General features: G+C 38.7%; 1 protein-coding gene across 3 annotated transcripts in view; it reads left to right on the top strand.

The window, feature by feature from the left end:
- Nucleotides 1-641: 641 nt before the first annotated feature.
- Nucleotides 642-20,975, top strand: part of LOC122770987 (inactive rhomboid protein 2-like) — a 29,066-nt gene continuing 8,732 nt past the window's right edge. The window contains exons 1-12 of one of the 3 annotated variants that reach the window (XM_044028233.1): nt 642-758; nt 6,606-6,683; nt 12,302-12,445; nt 13,968-14,119; nt 14,741-14,924; nt 15,610-15,834; nt 17,051-17,179; nt 17,937-18,046; nt 18,411-18,632; nt 18,760-18,871; nt 19,055-19,129; nt 20,174-20,335. In XM_044028233.1, the coding sequence (XP_043884168.1) occupies nt 12,311-12,445; nt 13,968-14,119; nt 14,741-14,924; nt 15,610-15,834; nt 17,051-17,179; nt 17,937-18,046; nt 18,411-18,632; nt 18,760-18,871; nt 19,055-19,129; nt 20,174-20,335 (1,506 nt within the window). In that variant the 5' untranslated portion in view covers nt 642-758; nt 6,606-6,683; nt 12,302-12,310. Of the gene's footprint in view, nt 759-5,843; nt 5,903-6,605; nt 6,684-12,298; nt 12,446-13,967; nt 14,120-14,740; nt 14,925-15,609; nt 15,835-17,050; nt 17,180-17,936; nt 18,047-18,410; nt 18,633-18,759; nt 18,872-19,054; nt 19,130-20,173; nt 20,336-20,975 lie in introns of those variants that run through there. The other 2 variants (XM_044028231.1, XM_044028232.1) reach the window with 2 other exon arrangements.

The raw sequence follows: 20,975 nt of genomic DNA, 5'->3' as shown, positions 1-20,975 counted from the left end.
CATTTTTAAAGACAAATGTCAGAGCTTTAGCACAGCAGGCTCTCAGCTGGTTTTCCATCCCAGATTTAGTTACTCGTTAATACTTCTATTAAATATTTCTTTTAGTTGTATAAACTAATGGAAATCATCCTGAGTGGGCATGAAATTATAACATGTGAACAAATACCAAGTACAGACTATGAAAGCAGGGACTCTATAGACATTTCTTTCAGTTTAGATTTCTTCCATCACTTTTTAAACCCTTCTGTTTGCCCTTTATTTTAAGTACAGCAGTAGTCTAAAGCGTACTACATTTGGAGCTGCATCATTACAGTGGTGAGGAAAGAATTCCAAAGAAAGTTTATCTAAGAAAGAAAAGTACTGAATATTTAAAACATTGTGTTGTCTTTGTTTTGTATTTGGGTTGTGAGGGGTCAAAATGTGGCAAAGGTGGCAAACCCCTGGTACGTGAAATCATTATCGCCCACTATGAGGCCCACCTGCAGTACCACCATTGTGCAACAGAGGGCCGCGGGCCACACTTTTCTGTCCACTCTACCACAGGCCAGCAGGTGGAGGGCTTGTACCGGCCACAGCACCGCCCTTGTGTAGCAAAGATAAGGCGTAGCTCCGCCTTTTGCTCTTCCTGCAGTAGAGGACTTGGGAGACAGAAAGAGGGAAGTGGTGACATACAAGAGGACAGGATCCCACTGTAGTGTGGGATTACGGACACATACCGACTGCTAATGAATTAAAAAGTCACTTGTTTCTTTCTGGAGGTGAGTGAATGAAGACTCTTCACAATGTGCATTTATTTTCGTAACGTGAATGGGGCTAAAAATTAACTCTGAGTATTTGGACGTTGTGTCGAAGTGTCGAACTTCTAATACGAAATGCGCCTCGTACAGGTAATTTTAAAAGTAACTGTTAACCTAGTTCATTTTAGGTGTTTTTCTAAAGTAGACGGTGACATTTCCAAAGTTATTTCATTTTAAATCTGACTACGCGCTGCTGGAAGCGTGTCCCGACAAGCCCTTTGTTGCTCTGCCCGCCGCCGAGACCGTCATTCACGTCAAATTCATCTCCGTTCTCTGGTTAAAGTTGGCCGTTGTCCCCGTGTTCCGCCGCCGACACCTGTATTAACTGTAAACAGCCCCGTCATGGGCTTTTAAAAGCATTTAGTTGGTTGTGTTCATTCACACACTGCCCTGTTTCACCGGAATGATTCCATTCATATCCATAACCAACTGGAATAAACCTTTCTGTGTTTGGTTCACTCCAACATAACATGGAGCAACTGTCATCATAATCAAGACTGTGACTATGTTTACATGAGCAGCAATTTGTTGATAGTAATCCGATTTAAAGGGAGGTCTCATATCGATGATGTCACGATACGATAATACAGTGAGTGAGCTGTATTAGTGTTAAATTAAAGATCCAGTGTGTAACATTTAACAGTACATGTTGGCAAAAATGTAATAAACTACCAGCTCATAAGTATGTTACATATAACATACTACATGTATATGGGAAGTGTGTGACAGTCGTTTTAAAATGAAAAAGTTTGGTTTCAAATCAGATTTTCAACTAGGACAGTCAAAATGGGGCTTTTCTACTACAGAGTTCTAGCACGGCTCAGCACGGTAATGGTACCAAGAACATGGTTTTCCATGACTACAGTATCGCCTCGATGTGGCCGGTATGTAGTTCAGTACTTCCTGCATGACCGGATCACAGACTCCCTCTGACACAGTCACTGGACTAAAATACTGCTCAACGGGTTGTGATTCGGCTCACAATCGCCAGCTTTCATCAGTGCTGTTGCTAAATACACCAGACTTGATTTTAGAAATGTCCTTGCTAAATGTTGGAAATTAACGTATTCTGTCAAGATATCTAAGTCTTTTTAACTGATCTACAGTTTGGTATTGTTTCGTTTTATTCCTGTGTCGGACGTCATGCTCATTACTTTTCCGACTACACTGTCTGCCAAATGGAAAAGCAATATAAATCGAGTAGAGCTGTGCCGAGTCGTGCTAGAACATTATAGTGGAAAAGCGCCATTTGAGACCCCTTCTGTAACTCTTGTGTCCATGTGTTGTTTTTCCAACATATCTCTGGAACGCAGTCAACTTTTAGGTGATTTTTCTCCCAGTTCTGAGTTCTCATGTACATGGAGCAAAACATTAAAGCAAGGACGTTGCTTTATGGAGGCTGCTGTCTTGCATCATCATGTTTCTACAACAGCCCAAATGGACAAACCAGCTGCAGAGTTACAGAGTCTGAGTCGGTTACGGAGTCGGTTACGGAGTCGGTTACGGAGTCGGTTACGGAGTCCGTTACGGAGTCCGTTACAGAGTCTTAATAAGTCACCGCCATGTTATCAGTATTTTCTCATTACCTCAACCTAATAAGTGCAGTATTCTGTTCTTCGGTGCAGAATGTGTTCTGTAACATGTAAATAGTAATGTGAATGGATTATTTTATCAGCCACTCATGAAAACATCAATATTAAGACAATGCATTATTCAGAATAATGTCTGAAGTTGGATTATTGGTATTGGCATTTCAACATGACCAATAAGGCGAGTGAATGACTGCCTAAATATGAGTGCAGATACAAAATAAAATGTTGGCGCAACTGCACCAGTTTTTGTTTACTGGCAGATCTGCCTGTCAGTTGAATATTAATCTTGTCAGATGTCTCTCTTTTCGTCTGAGGATGAATCGTGTGTCGGGGTATGAATAAAACAGATCAGATTAAGTCGTTAATTAAATTGTCATTTCATTTCTAAAATGTAGGTCATTGTTATAAAGTACCGTTTACTGCAGTGGTCACAGGTTATTGCTGATGTGCTCACCGATGGACTGAAGATGAGTAGAAATAGTGTGCAAGGTGTGCAGACACCGCTGACTTGTGAATACTTGTTCGATTAACATATGATTAATAACAAAATGATTCACAGCAGGCCCTCACAGTGGTGGATGATGTGAATAACACAATCATTGCAATAAGTCTTGCAACATTATTGCAGTATTTGCCTTATGAAATTCATTAGTGTGACACCATCGCACCAGTACCACACCACAAAAGCATTAAGTCATGTTTAACCTTTTGATGTATGTGCTGTTAAGTTGAGGGGCAGTCGTCTGTTGTTACTCCAGGCACACTCATGCAGGCAGAGGATGTGTCGCTCACACTTTTCCACTGAATGGGATTTGTGAGATAACCAAAGCATGGGAAACAAAACAAGCCTGTGCTGTATTATTCCATTATTCCAGATCAGTGTCGCTGTTGCAGTTCATTTGTAGGTCACTGCTAACTGTTCAACTCTGTGGTGAATGGTTGCTCCCTTTAGTCGAGGACCATTGCTAAACTCCAAGTTCACCCTCTCTCTCTTCACCATGTGAATCACTTCTGGTCTGAACTATTTTAATATGCTGTAGCCGGATATTGGTCAGTTGTCTTTGTTTTTGCCTTCAGCACCTGCAGACTGCTGCTGCTAATCCTCAAAGGGGCCGTTCACGTGCATTATCTTTTCGTGCACAAATTCATTATTTTTGAATGGAAACTTATTACAGATTGCAGATGCTTGCACAAACAAGAGCAGTGTTGTTGTGATGGCCATTCATTAGTGGTGCTCCTCTTTTTCTGAGCATGTCTGTGCCGCACCAAGATGAATAAAGCTCTCCTTTTTTCTTGCAGCATGTGCTTACAGAGCATCTTTTGACTGATTAATTGGTTGGGCCACTTAATTTGGCCACTATTTGTATAACAATATGGCATTGCCCATATCGATCGACCTACAAGGCAGTAGATCAAACTGGTCTTTCCATTATTTAGATGAACTTCCAACCTCAGTTGTTGGGTTTGAAGGATAGGATGCACCCAGGCAAAGGACGTTTTTTTTCTTTCCCCCACACATGCATGACACAGCAAATGGAAGGACATGCGGTGCTACTTGTAATCTATTGTCTTTGTATAATTGTCTTTTTGTTTTGGTTGAATGAATGAATGAATGAATGAATTAATTAATTAATTAATTAATTAATTAATTAATTAATTCAGTGACTCTGCACCACTGTCACGTCATCTCAGCAGCCATCAGGTTTTGGTTGCTTAACGAAAGGATCAAAACCCCTAGTACCTTTTTTTTTGTTTGTTTGTTTGTTTGTTTAGATAAAAACAATTCTGGCTTCTTGCATGTGTTTTTCACACGTATTTAGTCGGGCTGCGAATCGCCAGAGATGCCACGATAAGATATTTTCAAGATATGTAAGTCACACTAAGATATTATTTTCACAATATTGCTCAAATACTAGTACTGAGTTGGGTCTTTAGAATAACCTCCTCACTTCCCTCCAATAAAAGTATGATTATCATGTTTAATGGTCATAATTTAAGCCAAGTGATGGGAGAATATTGCACTGTTTTTGTTGGAGCTCAGATTAATACTCTGTGTAAAAATACACATTATTCAAAAACTATTCCTTTGTAACGGCATGAGTACATCTGTACATTTAGCTGGTGCTAAATGTACAGATAACATGATGATAACATGATGATAATATGTACTCAGAAACCTCTCATGAAATGTAGTGGAGAACCTGTTACATTTTTGTGTGGATCCAATTAAGTGGATGGATTCTTTTTTTATCATTGAGTTATGTGTCCTTGCAGCACTTGCAAAAAACCTTTATAACTGACTGTATGTGCATCGATATTTGTAGTGAATATTGGACGTTGTGCTTCGCCTTTGTTGCTGTGAAGAGGATCCACTAAAGAGGAAACCTATAAGAATAGAATGAGAATGTTGTACCAGCAGCTTTGCTCCAGCTGTGTCTTTATGGTTTAACTGGCATTCTGTGTGCACCAGCTGTGTAATTTGTTGGTAAGTTAATGAAGTCATAAAGCTTACACTCTGTACTTACTGTAAGAAAATTGTTTAGCCAAAACCTTAATTGCTGCAAGAAAACTGTGTTGGGATTTCATAGTAAACAATTACATAGTAAACATCCAAAGAAGTAGGGTTTTGTTTACTAAGCCTTTTGTGCTGAAGCACTAACAAAACATTATCACTAACAAAGACCGTGGTGTATGCTCCATGATTTCAGCTGCTTTGCCATAACAAGCTTGGGAAAATACCATGCCTATTTTCTTTCATAATAACATTCCCACAGTAACCGGAGCAGCGAGTTGCTGGAAAGCCTGTTGGATTTTTTTGCCCTTGCACTCCCATTCCAATCCTTGTTTGACAGTGCATGATTTATTATCTCAGAAACGCGAGGAGTCTGGAAACTTGCAAGTAACAATTATTTTCATAATCGATTAGTTGTTTGGTTCACAAAGTGTCAAACATTTTTTCAAAAAAAGCATTTTGATGTTCCTAAATGACTTGTTTTGTCAGTAAACCAAAAATGATTCAGTTTTAATGATTTCTTTGGCAAATAAAACATTCAGACATAATATGAAACAAAGTAAATTAAAAGTGGTATAAAACAATAAAAACTGAATGTTGAACCTATAAAACATACAAAACAAAGTCAATAAACTATATAAATATATCTATAAAACTGCCAATGTAATAATCCATTAACCATTGTACCCCACTTGGTAATGTTTTAAAATCTAGAGAGACAAACTATATAATAATTTCTGTGTATACTTTTTTTTTTCCACTTGTATTTTAACTCCATTTCTGTCTGGTACCCTTGTTAATTTGTGACATCTCATCTCTCTGTCTTGGTTTTAACAGTCATGCTGGACCCGTTGCCAAGAATTTATCTTAACCAAACCTCTTAAGGGGTTGGCTGCTTTTAGTGACATGTGTTTCTGCACATGTTGCACAAGTGACAGAGACACCACACACACTGTGTGAAGCTGATTGTGAGGTTACTCTTGGATTGGTCTGTTGCTGAGGTATTTGTAATCGTATTTCACTTTATTGCAGGTTTGGACATGCTCACTGGTGGAAAACGGTGTTGGGTTTTACTGAAGTTATTAGGTTGAAGAGGTGCCTTCTAAAACTAAAAACCCCAAGAGTAAACTCAAGTTCTCGCCGTCTGATGGCTTTGAAATGAAATAAGAGTTTTGGAAAATGTGTAGAACAGTGTATTTTTTGTTTTATTTCGTTCATGATCAGAGGAGGAATTGTGGTTGTAAGTGAAGAATGAGTGGGCAGCTTCAGTCGTTGCTCTGAGGCAGCACACAAACACACAAACACCAATGAAACTCACACTCGCCTACATCTTTAGTAGCATTTAACTGTTAAGCGCCTGCTGGAGTAACAATAGCCTGCTTAGTCATGATCAGTTTTCACCCTACACACATAACAGCAACGACGACAGACCAAAGCAGACATGTTGTCCACACTTTGAAAGCACACGTGTGAAGTTTATCTGCAGGATGTTATAACGGCTCTATTTGTTGAGATGAATACATTATTAACAAGAATAATCACTAGCAGTATTTTAGTTTGATCGTAATACAAGTACAAATTCTACAGCTAATATGACTGTGCCTTTGCAGATATGTCCAGAAAATAAAAAAAAAGTCCTTGCTACCTAGGATTACATAAATACTTATGGTAACAGTTGCACATGTTTTTTGCCTCATGTTCCAGATCAGGAGCTTCAAAGGACGGTGTACCTCAAACCTGGTGGATATTAATAAGAAGAGGTGATGAAGCATTTCTCTGAAGGTCAGTTCCTCATTTAGCCTCATAAATGTCCAGAATGATTTCATCAGCAACATGGACTGGAAAAAAAACCTTCTATTTCTCCTGCACATAAATATGACAAAACGTTGATGTGAAAATGACTCAGTGTTCAGTGTTAAATAAGTGTTTACTTTCATAGCTATCATTTATTGTGCTATATATATATATATATATATGTATGTATATATATATATATATATATATATATGTGTGTATATATATATATATATTATATATATATATGTGTGTATATATATATATATTATATATATATATATATATACATACACTCGAAGTCTCATGATCTGAAACAGTTTTCTCCTCTGTGGTAGTGATAGAGATTAACTATGATCTGCAGTCAATGTGAATAGTTTGACATTGTGATTCTGGTTTGGAAACCCAGTTGGATGAGGACTTTTCTGTGAGGAGTTTTGCGTGTTCTCTGTGAGTTTGTGGGCTCAAAAACACATACTGGTCAAGTCAGGTCATTACAAATATTAACAAAGAGAGTGATGATGAAGTGATTCAGAAAATGTGTGCTTGTGAATATAAAGAAAGGTCACTACTTTATTTTCTAAATGACGCAGTAAAGTGTGTCTTTAAGGTTGAGACGAACTGTTCATGGCTGATGTGGCTGAAGAATCTGTGAATAAGTAAAGAAGTAAAGCCTTGAATCACTGACAAAAGGAAGGATGTTGTGTAATAATGTCTGGTGGTCAAGTGTCAGCCCAACACACATGCAGGCCGGAGTGTGACATGGTGAAATGACTACTGCCTGGTGTACGACTATTATGACCTTTAAATGTCTAATAACAATAATAATAATAATAATAATAATGATGATAATGATGATGATGATGATAATAATAAAAACTCAACAGATTTACGAAGAAGTGGTAAGTCTTTCCCATATTATTGGCTTACACAACAAATTAAACTACAAATTTTGGACTGCGGAAGGAAGGAAGCCAGAGTATGTTACGAAAATGCCCACAAACTCACAGAGAACACGTAAAACTCCACACAGAAAAGCCTCATCCAACATGTACTGTATGTCAAAACATACAGCTCTTAGTGAATGTGTACTGACCAGCCCTGTCAGGTTTTGAAGGGTGACAACACTGCTTTTCTAGGGGGAATTCATACACACACACACACACACATACTGACACATTCAGAGGGCAGGCTTCTCCACAGAGAGAAGAAACTGAACCATGGTGACACATGGTATCCCCAAGCACAAAGGGGATGGATGTGGCCAACTAACAACATACATACATACATAGAGGCATAGACACAAACACACACACACAGCTGGTTGTTGTCAAGTAAGGACCTGTTAAGATCTATCACTGAATTCTTGGACCACAGAGAAGCTCAGATATTCAGAAGCACTTGTTCCACGTCATGTGATCACATTAGTTATGGATGATGTCATTGAGGACAGGCGTCTTCCTTGTCGTGACATGCGACTTAGCTACCAGTGAGTCAAAGTAGTGACCCTCTCGTCAGAGGTTTGATAATCAATGAAATCTCTCTACCAAGGATTTATTTGTTTTTTTCGGTTCCTTTTTTCCGCTTTCATGCAAGCTTGACCTACACTTTACTTTGATTTTTACTTTTATTTTTCATTTCTTGTCATTAATTTATTTCCAAAGCCCTTTTTTGTTGTGTTTATAAATGAAATTGAACATAAAGTTTTACTGCATGCAGTTAGTACAATGGGAGTGATTGCGCAGATGGTTAATGATTAGGAACGGTCCATGTTTATTCAGCAAACGTCCCTTATGGTGCTGCTGCTGCTGCTGCTGCTGGCCGGCATACTAATGAGTTCCTCTGACAGAAAATTGTAGTCATGGTTTTAATGAAAATAACTAATCTCATTTTTAAAATGTCAACATTCTCTCAGAATAAACTTGCCTAATTATTTTTCAGCTTCAACCACATCGATTATGTATTCTTTGTACACTGGGCAACATCCAGCAGCTCTTCTTTTTTCCTGCTCAGTTTGTGGCTGGTGGAGCCGGACTAGCTCCACCCTGACTGTACCGCACCATTTTACTTTGGTACCCCAAGGGAAGGATGTTGAAAAATGGAACGGTTGGGGCTGGTTATTTTGGTACAATTGCATTTTATTTTTAAATTTAAAGTGACAGCCCTAACGTGCAGCCTCTGCAGGGGTCCGCACTGGGGTTATTGCAAGCTTAATTACAAAGTTGAATTTTAGTTTAGTTTTTAGTTTTAAGTTATTAAATGGGATGGGACCATTCCATAGATACCGATATTAGTTTGATACACTCATTTTACTTTCCAAGACATAATTTTCCGACTGTGTGAAATATTGTTCTCTGAGAATCTCAATCATGAGTCAGCTAAAATGCCTTTTCTGATTTTTTTTTTATTTACATTTATACAGTCTGTGCATGGTGACAAATGCAGATTTTACATTTTTATGTGTCCGATATCTAGTCAAGTGATTTTGACTAGTATTGGAACGGTACTGACCGATACTGATTCCCATCCCTATCTTATATTATGTTTAAATTAAAAGCTGAGCTGCAGTATTTTGACATGGCCCTTGTTAGAGTCTCACAAAAGCTTGTCGTTGTGTATCGCTCTTATTGTCTTCCCTCTGGAGAATACACGCTCAGCCTGTCCCCATTAATTTTCTTTTGTGGGTCCTAGCAACTGTCTGTCTGCATTAACTCACTGTGGTCAGCAGCACTTCAGCTCTCAGTCCATTAGCTGAACTCCAAGCTACTTCATTATCTAAGTGGGTGAGGAGCTCCAGCCCATACCCACTGACTACACTACTGTACCACAGTCGCCTCCTGTTTGTCTCAAGAGGAGTGAATCAGGCTTTCTGGCCAAACCTGAAATATTTATCACACTTAATTGAAAAGTTGGTTAGCAGAAGTAAAAGTTCCCTTCTCATTACTATGGAAGTGTTGCAGAAATGCAGTGGCACACTCTGTGTGTAGAGACCTGCCTAAGCGTGCCTTGGCTCTGTAGTAGAAACTAGGCTATTGACTGAGATGGTGTCAGATTTCTCTGCTGCTGCCATTCCTGCTGCAGACACCCAGGGTCCCACATTGATTTTGTTTTTAAACCACAACTCCAGAACATCTTCAAGGCTTTCAAGACTATAATGGCATAATGGATGTGTTGGCCAAGGCTTGTGACATTATAGGTTATATGTCTACAGTGCCTGTGAATTTTCTGGAAATACTTTAATGCTATGAGGGATTCTGAACTCCAGGAATAGACCGGCTGGTTGTTGCGATTGGTAAAGACCTGAAGGCACATGAGTAAGTTACAGTATTTTCTGTCCCTGAACAGGCAATGAGACATGTTAAGAGTTATTAATGTTTAATTTGTGTGTTCCAGAATGTACAGTATTGACATAGTGTTCTTTGTAAACACTGACTATAAGAGAGTGATCCTTTCTGGACTTATCCAACCAGTTTTGAGTATGGTGGGTGTACTGTGTGTTTAAAACAAGCCAATGAATGGCTTCAACTACTAGATTATTACATGCAGACAAGAAGAAGAAGTGCTGGGCTGTTTTCAGTTCTAGCAGAGGATGCATGATGATCGGAGGGAAACGCTGATTGATCTGCTTTCCCTCTAACAACTTAACAGCTATCAGTTGCTTTTTCATTAGCGTTTCAGGTCTTTACATTAGGTGTTTAGAATCGATTTGTGAATTTGGTTGGCTGGTCCCAATCATTATTTAGAAGTCTGCTCATTTTGATTGGGTGGAACTACATGATGCTATACTAGAGTATTTAAGAAATACTAATATTAATCCGATGAGACCATTTATGAACTGTTAAGATAAAATTCACTACGTAAAGATTTTTATTTACATTTAGATGTGATATATAGGATTTTTGGATTATATCGGATTTTACTTTTGTATCTGTCCGATATCTGATCCTGTGATTTTGTGATACCGATTCCCATCCCTAACTAATAGAATTAGAGATTTCTTTGGGCAGCTAATGCCAAGATATTTTAACATCTCTCTACAGTCTTGATTCATGTGATCTCACTTCAAAATAACAACAACTCATTTTATGAAATGCCAGCTGCATTTCCTAAAATGCGGTCCTATTTTCACCTTCAATAAATGACAACGCGGTGTCACGCGGTAACTGGCACTGAAAAAAGTAAATACAATGAGATGATAGTGGTGTATGAGCTAAATTAGTGCAATAAATGTTGAAGGAAAAAAATCATGAGGGAAAATCAGCAAGAGAATCACGCAGCCACAGTGTGTGGGCAATTCAACAAAAAGTAGGACTATGTTTGACATTTTAATATTTCTAATTCACAAGTTTTACTGTGATATTTGTGGTAGGGTTAGGTTCTTCTCCATTGGTTGATTTTACTTTTTTTAACCCAGAAGGAAGAGAATTCATTAAAATCTGTTAACAAGTGAGACGTGTTGTAATTCAGTAGTTGAGTCTGCGTGTCCATCTGATTATTTTGTCACTCTCTGAATTTCCTTCATTTAAAAGGCAAAATTAAAGATGAAGTAGTAATTATTAATCACTCCTGGTCTCTTACATGACACTTTGAAATTAAATAGACTTTTATTTTGAAATAACCATATCTGTGTCAATGTTACCATTTCACTCACTTTATTAGGAAGATTGTGTTGATGACAGCAGTGTAATACATTTTTTGTTGAGTTAGTAGTCGGCAGACAGGTTTGCTTTGAAAATCACACTTATTCCTTAGAATTCTTCACCTTTAACCTAATACCTGCATAGTTTAGTTCAAAACACTTTTATTCTAAACATTCACACCACACTGGGTAATGCCCACACAGAACTGATTTGCTAATCTTTCTGTTCCTGGCACCCAAGGCCATATTTCTCTTTTCTCCTTTCACAGGCGCCTTTTGTGCGCTACACAGATAAGTTCATGACGTGAGAACCTGCTATACATCTATGTATCTTACTTTGTGCCTCAGAGCCATCTTGACTTGCCTCTGAGGTGTTGTCCATCTCGGCTATCCCTTTGCAAAGAAATAAACAACGCTTCAACAGTCCATTCAATACTCCAGCTTTATTTCCTCATCAGACATCTTAAGACACATTTTTCCCACAACATTCTCCAATCAGTGAACTGTTCCTATTCCACTTCTATTTTAAGGCTCACTTAGGAAATTGCCCAATTAATCAAACAGCAAGTAAAGCTGGCGATTATTTATTTATTTATTTATTTATTTATCTATCTATCTATTGTTTTCAGGAGATTAAACTGGAGGAGGGCCAGCCCCTGCTGAAGAGACTGTTTGTTTGGATGTATGAGTGGATGGTTTCCTTTTTTGTTTGTCTCTGCAAAATTCCCCACACGATGCTTGACACATCTCCTTTTACTTGCCTAAGTGGTGCAACTACTTTACATTAGATTATTTACACTGATGAATAAAGAACATGTATTGTAGTCCTAAGCTGAAATGTTTTACTTCAAAATGTACAATGTACAAGCAGTACCTACTTCAGTATCACATTATACAGTATTGTTATCACAATGATTATGGTGGCATGAATGTACCAGGATGTTTACGATTGTCTAATTTTCAGCAGTCTGACAGGATGGCATCACAGGAGAAGGAGCCTCCCCCAAACCGAGGTCCAACAGATAGCCGTCTTAAGAGTAAGAAGCCACCCAGCCTAGTAATCGCCATTCCCCCTCCTGAAGTGACCATGTCCCATGACCCTGCAAAACAGGTACGCTGATCATTTTGGCCTAGCCATGTCCGGCAGTGCCAACAAAACTACCGAAATGAAATCATAACAAATATGAACAATAATAATAATCTTTTCAGCAGTGGTCTAAATTAATAAAGCCAAATCAGTTTGTGTAATATGTGGCTCAAAATGAGGTTCAAGACCAACTTAATGCTTGTATAAAACAATCAGAATATTGAGTTCAGATTAAAATGCTTAACAGTGATTACCTGCGCTTAATTGAAAACTGACTTAAAGCTTTTGACATTGTCTAACATTGTCATAAAAGTTAATGTAGTTAGTTTATGTGGGTTGATGAGTGGGGAAATACTTTGGGCACTACTTAATTTTTTCAAATTAAAGTTCAAGTTTGGTATTCTCTGTTCCTCTGAATTTACCATGTGCTTGTGCAGGATGTTCTTGCTTAACTTCAAGACAGCTGTCTTGAAGTTAATGGGCACAAGGCCATGCTTTTGCCCCTGTGGCCCCATGCTCAGAGCACAAATGATCGCATTTCTGCCACACCAAGCAGTAGGAAGTCAAGAGTTTAATTGAGCCGTTGCCGCAGTTAAACTCTTCCTAAGGAGCAGCGAGTGTAATAAACATGCAAATGTAGTGAAATGCGAATGTGTGAAAAGAGTAGAGGAATACAGAAACGGATAGCAGCCTGTAAAACCGAAAAAAGGGCCCAAACTCGTCCCACTCATTCTGGTTTTTACTTTACTAAAGCCTCTTTTCTACTAAGTGGTACAATTTGTTTAAGTTACATTATGTCATTTTTTAAGTTTCGATTGTCAATAGTTATGAAGGGTACCACAGTAACCGATTCACACTCTTACATTTTGGGAGTAAAATTTGGAATAAAGCACAAAACATGACATTTTTAAGCAGAGAAAATTTAAGTCTGTTTGTGTTTCTTTTTAACAAGAAACGCCAGCGAGCAGTAACATTTACTGTGTTGCCTTCATCTTCTTGGTTGAAGTCATTGACGAGCCACCACCACTGTGTATGTTTTATGACACATGACACAGCAATTACCATTTGACCAGAACACAGCATATAATGGAAACACGAGCCAGATGAGGGTTCACTGTTCCAAACCTCAGAGAGCTAAACTGCTCTCTCCACCTCTTTTGTGGAAACACAGCTCAAGGAAAAAATTCCTTTAATTTCCTGTTAAACCTAATTCACCAAAGAGTAAGGTTAATAAAAGGCTCATTCTCTGGGTGCATCTTTAGAGCGAATACTGTGTATCCTTATAACTTAATTAAAGAATTAAGTCTTGTGTTACTGATCCAGAGTAGAGTTTACAGCCATTAATTAGGGAAGCACTGTAGTCATATATAGAATAATTATCCTTGTCTCCAAGCAACCCATAATTTATTGCCTCTGTCGCTGCTACTTAATTTAGATTATTGTAATTGTAATTGTAACTACAATTGTTTAACACTGCTGTGTAGGCACTGTTAGAATGTGTTTTATAGTAAGAACTGAAAAATTATTTCTCCTTTCTTCTGGTCAGCCACTGCGGCCATCCCTGAAAAAAAGTGACAGTGGTCAAGCAACTGCTTCGATGTCGGAGAGCACGAGTGGAGCCGGAGAGCAAGGGTTCTTATCCAGAGACAGAAGATCGAAGCTTGGACGACAAACATCGTTGTCTCAGAGTATCCGCAGGTAAAATGGAAAGTTTGCTGTTAGCGAGTTAAAGTGAGATACATTTTAGTCACAGGACTACATAAAAAAATGCTGAGTTTGATTTTTTGAAGTGCTGCTGCAGTTCCCTGTTGCTCATTCAACTTAACGAGTCAGATATTTTAGTTCATTCACCAATTCCTCTTTTGAATTCTTTTAACAAAGTCATTCATCAGTGTCATGATTGAGCATGGAGTAAAAAACCCCAGTAAATAATATGCCAGATGTCAGTAAATAGTTTCTATTCGCTACTGTAAAAGGTTCTCAATTGATTTTGTTTCGTTGTTTACTATATGTGGCTTCATGTGCTTATGTGCACACGAACAGATGTTATTGAAGTGTTTGTGGACATGTTGTCTGATATCATGCAGCAGAACTGCAGTTCACCATCACTGTGTACAGCTCATTGCTCTTTAACATAAAATAATCTGTCACATGAAGATATTATTAGGACACAAAGGAAAGGAGACAAGATGGAGGCCGATGATCGCTGTGGCGACTCCCTAAAGAGAGAAGCCAAACGAAAAGGAAGATGTAATTAGAAAAATTGCTGTTCAGATAAATTGTATTGTCACTGTCACCGTCTTATTTCCATCCCTCCAGGAACACAGCGCAGTGGTTTGGTGTCGGGGAAGACTCTGAGACCAAGCAGCAGGTATGGCACAGGAAAAGCCTGCGTCACTGCAGCCAACGCTATGGCAAACTGAAGGCCCAGTATAGAGAGCCGGACACAGCCACCAGCTTCGACCAGGGCCTGGACTCACCAGCCACACACAAGATGCCAAAGGTACTGAAGCACACGGTTACAAAGTCAAAGTCAAAGTCAGCTTTATTGTCAATTCTTCACATGTACCAGACATACAAAGAATGGAGAGGACGTTTCTCATTCGCCCACGGTGAAAACAGTTAAAGTGCACAGGCACAACAGATGGACAGACATTTCCTAATACTAAAATTACTAAAATGTAAACATATAAATATAAAAATATACACAACATATAAAAATATACACAACAGATAAAAATATACACAACAATCACTCATTTGAACCCACGCAATAATTCACAGTATAGTTGAGGTTAAAAATGTTTGCATGAATATAACAAAATTACCCACACATTAATTTTCCTGCCCGTGTTGAAGGCGCAAAAAGAAAAGTGAAGATTGGACTGAGAGGAATTAGAAATGTGTCCGAGTGCTCTATGGTGACAGACAATGGCCATCTGTGTCCCAGATGACTCATGGGACTTCTCAAAGTCCTCACTCATGCGTCCAGTATTACTTTTTTTTTATTATTCAGTGTTGCTCTTGTAATCTGGACACACTGACACAAAGCAAATTGTGTCATTACTGTAAACTCATCCGTGTGTGACTGACTTTTGCTCCCCTCCACTCGTGACCATGAATGTACAGGACAAGTTCCCGTTAAAGTCAGAACGCAGCGCAAACGTTTCTCTCTCTGTGTTTGGCAGATTAGGGATCCCCTGGCCCGAGGAAGAGCCTTCCGTTGTCCTGATGAGGTGGACAGTCGCTCTCCTAGGACACCCCACGCCACTCCTCAGGGGGCTCCCATCACTCCGGGGGTCACCTCACTCAGCTCCTTCACCAGCCAGCGCTCCGGTTATAGCCGCTTCCCCAGACGCAAGAGGGAGTCTGTCGCCCGGATGAGCATCCGAGCTGCATCCAACCTGCTGAGGGTGTGTATGGTTACCAGAACGCCTGTGTTTGTTTGTGTGTGTTTACAGATGGGAAAGTTCAGAGAATTCTTAAGGAAATTATCTTGGGTTATAGTGGACCTTTTCTCAGCCATTAATTCTGTGTTATTCTGTAAAAAATAACGCATGTCGATTGAAGTATGTTCTGTTTTAAGTTTAGGATGGGGACCAAATTTCAAAAATCTTTATCACAGTGCACCTATACTTATGTGAGAGGTATTTATACATTTGCATACCATATTAAATTCAAATTCCTTTGTGTTATGAAGATAAAGAAACATTTTATTACCTTAATAGTAATAGAATACAATCTGAGGAGTATTCAGACCTTTATGTATTGCTGCTAGTTTACAGTTCAATCACTTTAGAAACAACCCAAGGACACTGCAGTATGACACATCCAAAAAATCAAGTTAGAAGAAATATAACATGACATGCTATTCCTTAAAAAATATTTGAAATTCCTACATTTGGTCTGATGTGCTTCTATGCTGTTTATTTTGAACTCAAACAGGTTTTTAAGGTTCGAGTCTGGACTTCCACCCCAAGCTAGAGTTCAGATAAAAAGGGATGTAGTGACTATAATACTGCCAAATTCAGTGATCACTGACATCTGCATTGGAATGATGATGATGATGAAAGTTGGTCTGATATAAAAAGCTACAACATGTGTGTGTAATGCTCAAGCATGTCTTGCATAAACCTGGCATGAATGACCTTTTTCACAGCAGAGAGTTTTTTTCCCCACATGAAATTGTAGGACAAACAGGTTTTACCAATAACATTAATTACCGTTCCACTCCAGGTTTAACAGTCGTGCTGTTGTTCAAGTGTACGGGTGGGTCACACTAAATACTCGACTCTTAAAATTGTAGAAAGAAAACAAGTATTTTAAAACTGTGTTTCCTATATTTTCTGGTTGTGTTCTGATAAGGTGATTGAGAAATAATTGTACTTTATGGTTATTATAGCGTTGCAAAAACAGCAAATCTAATGGTGACCTATAACAGAATATGATATTTAAAAGTAGGGAGTTTCCAGTGTTGTTGTTGAAAGTCTAGTCATCTTTGAGTAAAAGGTATAGCGAAAGCCAAACAATGCATATTGTTACCTGTGTTCCCTTATTCATGAGTGAAGGAGAACTAATCTAAAAAGCATAATGTATGTGAAGTGACAGTCTCCGTGTGTCTGTGTCCAGGGTCGCAGTGGTTTGGCCGGATCTCTGACAGGCCGCAGTTTCCCCAGGAGGAGTTTTGCCAGGCCCAGCTGGATGGACGAGGACACTGTGGACTCTGCAGACACGTCCCAGTCACTCTTTTTTAGCAAGGTCAGCAGCAGCTTTCTTAATCTTCAGTCAGGTTTTCTTAACTTTCTTCACCTATTTTAACCATCACACTCCTCAAATCTTTACAGAAAAAAAGTTCACTGCTTCCCTTTTCAGCCTCCATTCTCGCTTTCTGTCTTTGTTTTCTTTTACAGCTGTAAACAGTTGAGCTGCAGTGTCAGCTATATCTTTATTTGCTTGTTAGTTTCTTTAGTTTAGCTTTTTGAGTTCGCTATAAGTCAACTGCCAAAGAGACTTACAGTACATGTTTGTATGTTGTGTCTTGGGATTGGAGTGATTTCTGCCATGATTTCGTCTGATGATACTTTGGTACAGTCTTTCCTGGAGACAGGGTCAGGACCCACAGATTGGTGGTGGGCAATTTAGTTTTGTGATTTACTTAATAATATCATACACATGAAATAGAATAAAGTTATGGTCCGTTTATCAAGCATCTCTTAGAAATGGCTGGTTAACATCTTCAAAAATGGCAGTAAAAATAGTCAAAAACATTCTTTATTACAACTTTTTAAAAAGTGGGTGACACAGTGGCTAGCACTGTTGCCTCACAGCAAGAAGGTTGCTTTTTCGTTTCCCACACTGGGCCTTTCAGCTTCTCATTGCCATCATTTTCTTTCACTTTCATAATTTTTTTTTCTTCGTTTTTCTCTGTTCTCATCTTTACTGCTCGGTCTTAATTGTACGTTGTTTCCTCCGTACGTCCTCTTACTCTGTGACTTGCATTTCCTCTGTTGCTTAGGTCGATGCCCATGATGAGCTGTATTCAATGGCCGACGATGTCTTTGAATCTCCACCCATTTCAGCATCTTTGGCTCCCTGCGAGCAGCCTGACCAAAAGTTCCCAAGCCTGTGAGTAAATCGACGCTATTCAGAGACAGAATCAAGTTGATTATTCAACGTAAGATTAGACATTTTTAAACCTTGCATCCTCCTTATTGAATGCTACTGTTTAAAACATGGTTATTGGCATAAAGACACAAATATATACATATAAATACACAAACTTAAAGCATCTCCAAAATGTGCATCTCTTTCAATATTCACTGTTTTCTGGGTTAGAACCTCAGTTTATTGCCGAGTTCCATGACCTTAACCATAAAACTGTTGTGCAGAAGACAGCCTAGTCTTTCATTATTTTTCACACCAATACCTGTCTAACAACTGTCCATCACTCTTTTCTCACTCCACCCACCCCTCTTTCTCTTTACTCCAGTAAGGACATATCTCGGACGCCCAGGACACCAACAGCAGTGCCTGAAAAAGGCTACCACCCTCGCCGGGGACGTCGCATCGCCTCCCAAGTAAAGCACTTTGCGTTCGACAAACATAAGCGTCAGTATGGAATGGGTGTTGTGGGGAAGTGGTTGAACCGGCACTACCGACGCAGCCTGAGCAGCAATGTCCAAAAGCAGCTGGAGGACTTTCACAGCCACAGGTTTGGAAGGAGTAGATGGCAATCTTTATCAAAACAGTTTTTATATTTGACACCATGACTGAAAAGGATTTTTACCAGTTTTACTTGATTTGCAGTCGATTTATTTTGTTTGTTCTTGTTTTTTTAGGCCGTACTTCACCTACTGGATCACATTTGTCCATATCGTAATCACCCTGCTGGCCTGCTGTACTTATGGTTTTGCCCCTGTGGGGTTTGCACAGCACTCAACCACTGAACTGGTGAGTTAAGGTCAGAACTATGTGTGTCTGCTCTGATTAAAATCTCTGTATTATAATATACTGGCTATAGTCTTTTTTATAAATAATTGTATCTGTGTTATTACTTTTTGAATGTCATAATCTCGTAATTTAAAAATATATATATTCATCATTTTCATCTAATTATTCTGTCACCCTCTGTAGGTGTTGAAGAACAAAGGCATTTATGAAAGTGTCAAGTTTATTCAACAAGAGAACTTCTGGATTGGTCCTAGATCTGTGAGTCTCCTGCTTATTTCAGTTTAATTGTGGTATAACACGACGTATTACTTTACTTCCAGTGCAAAACACACACGGAAAACTAAATTAAGTTAACACTAATATTTCTATGGTTTCACAATGTACATCAGTGTTTTTTTACTGTGTTTGTGGAGTGGTGTCACACCCTCATCTGCTTGTGACTTCTCTCACTTTAGCACATACAGCATTTCCTGTTAAATCGTCTTATAATGTTGCCCTAGCTGTGTTGCAACTCCTCCCTCTTTATGTGTGAATCTCATGTCCGTGGTTTCTTCCTAAGAAAAGCAAACATAGTTTTTGTCTTCTGCAAAGTTTCAAGTTCTTTCAACTCAGAGTTTTCTCTATTTTTTATTCTATTTTTATTTATTTATCCTTTCTTAAGCAAGGAAGGTCCCACTGTGATACAAGAGCTAGCCTTCCAGGGAGTCCTGGTCAAGATAGCGGCACAAATATTACAAATAGTTACAGAGACAAAACAATTTCAGATGTAAAACTAATATAAAAGGAAGTTGTTAAAGGAGAGTAAAAAAAGAGAGAGATAATAAAAGTAAAGTGCGCAAGTATACAGGCCATACCAACAAGATCCTTAATTCAAGCTCCTCAGAAAGGAAACAAGTTTCTTTCATGACGGCCCACAAAACGCCTTCGAAGGTGTTTAAAGAAGGCAGTGTCTGGAACATCAAGCTGCATCAGCCCACGTGTAAAACTCTAAAACACAGAAAATTTATGTAAATGACTTCCTCACAATATGTTAAGAAGGAACTAGATAAAGTATCAATATACAGTATATACAGTAAATACAACAGCAGGATCAGCATTCTAAAGTGAACTGGGACCTAACCTACAATATAAAAGAGAAAGTGTTGATATGTACAATGACGTAAGTCTAAAAATAAGTGGGTTAGGTTTTAAATTAATTTGTATAAGGCTATTAGAATATACACTGTAGGCACCAAATAAATTAAGCTTGATTATTTATCCACAACAAATACACATGTGTAATGTGATTTCCTGCTTTTGTAGGAGGACCTGATCCACCTGGGGGCAAAGTTTTCGCCATGCATCCGTCAGGATGAGCAGATAGTCAGTTTGATCCAGAGGGCCAGAAACTTGGAGAGAGAGTCTGGCTGCTGCGTTCAGAACGACAACTCCGGATGTGTGCAGACCCTCAGATCCGACTGCTCTGTACGTCCTTGATAGTGCACTTTTCAGTTATTTTATTGAATAATATTGAATTGCAATTATAGAGAAGTAAACACATAGAGTTGTTATAATCTGCATCTAGTCCTCTAATAGCACACATTCTTTACATACTAACTCAACACCATTAACCCTCTTGTGACCATCATGGTCATCATGGATTTATTTTGATTTTATGGCTGTAGAATTGTCAAAAAATTTTTGAATGGGTGAGTGCTTCTTACCCATTGCTTCCCTTTTCTAAGATAACTTCCACTTTTGATATCTGGCAGTTATTCAACTGTTTAGGAATTACAGTACTGAGAAGCTGATGTCAGAAACATGTGACACGCTGGTGAATCTTTGTCTGTGATTGGACGGTCGTTCCGCGTCCTGAGGGGCTACAGTAATGACAAGTATATGGGCGCAAAGCTATATTTCTCTGCTTTCTGGTATTCCATTCGTCTCCTACCGCTTTATTCTATACAAGGGTCTTGTGGGGTGCTGTGCCAATCTCAGCTGACATAGGTCACGCCCTGGACACATCACCAGTCCTTAGTTTTTGAATTTTCTAGATATCACAAATTCAGTAATGAGAAGTATGCAGGATGGTCACTGAAGGGTTAATTAATTTTGTTAACTCATA

The sequence above is a fragment of the Solea senegalensis genome, linkage group LG6, assembly GCF_019176455.1.
Source record: "Solea senegalensis isolate Sse05_10M linkage group LG6, IFAPA_SoseM_1, whole genome shotgun sequence".
Lineage (NCBI taxonomy): Eukaryota > Metazoa > Chordata > Actinopteri > Pleuronectiformes > Soleidae > Solea > Solea senegalensis.
The sequence above is the reverse complement of the archived record's forward strand: the minus strand, read 5'-3'. Positions and strand labels throughout refer to the sequence as shown.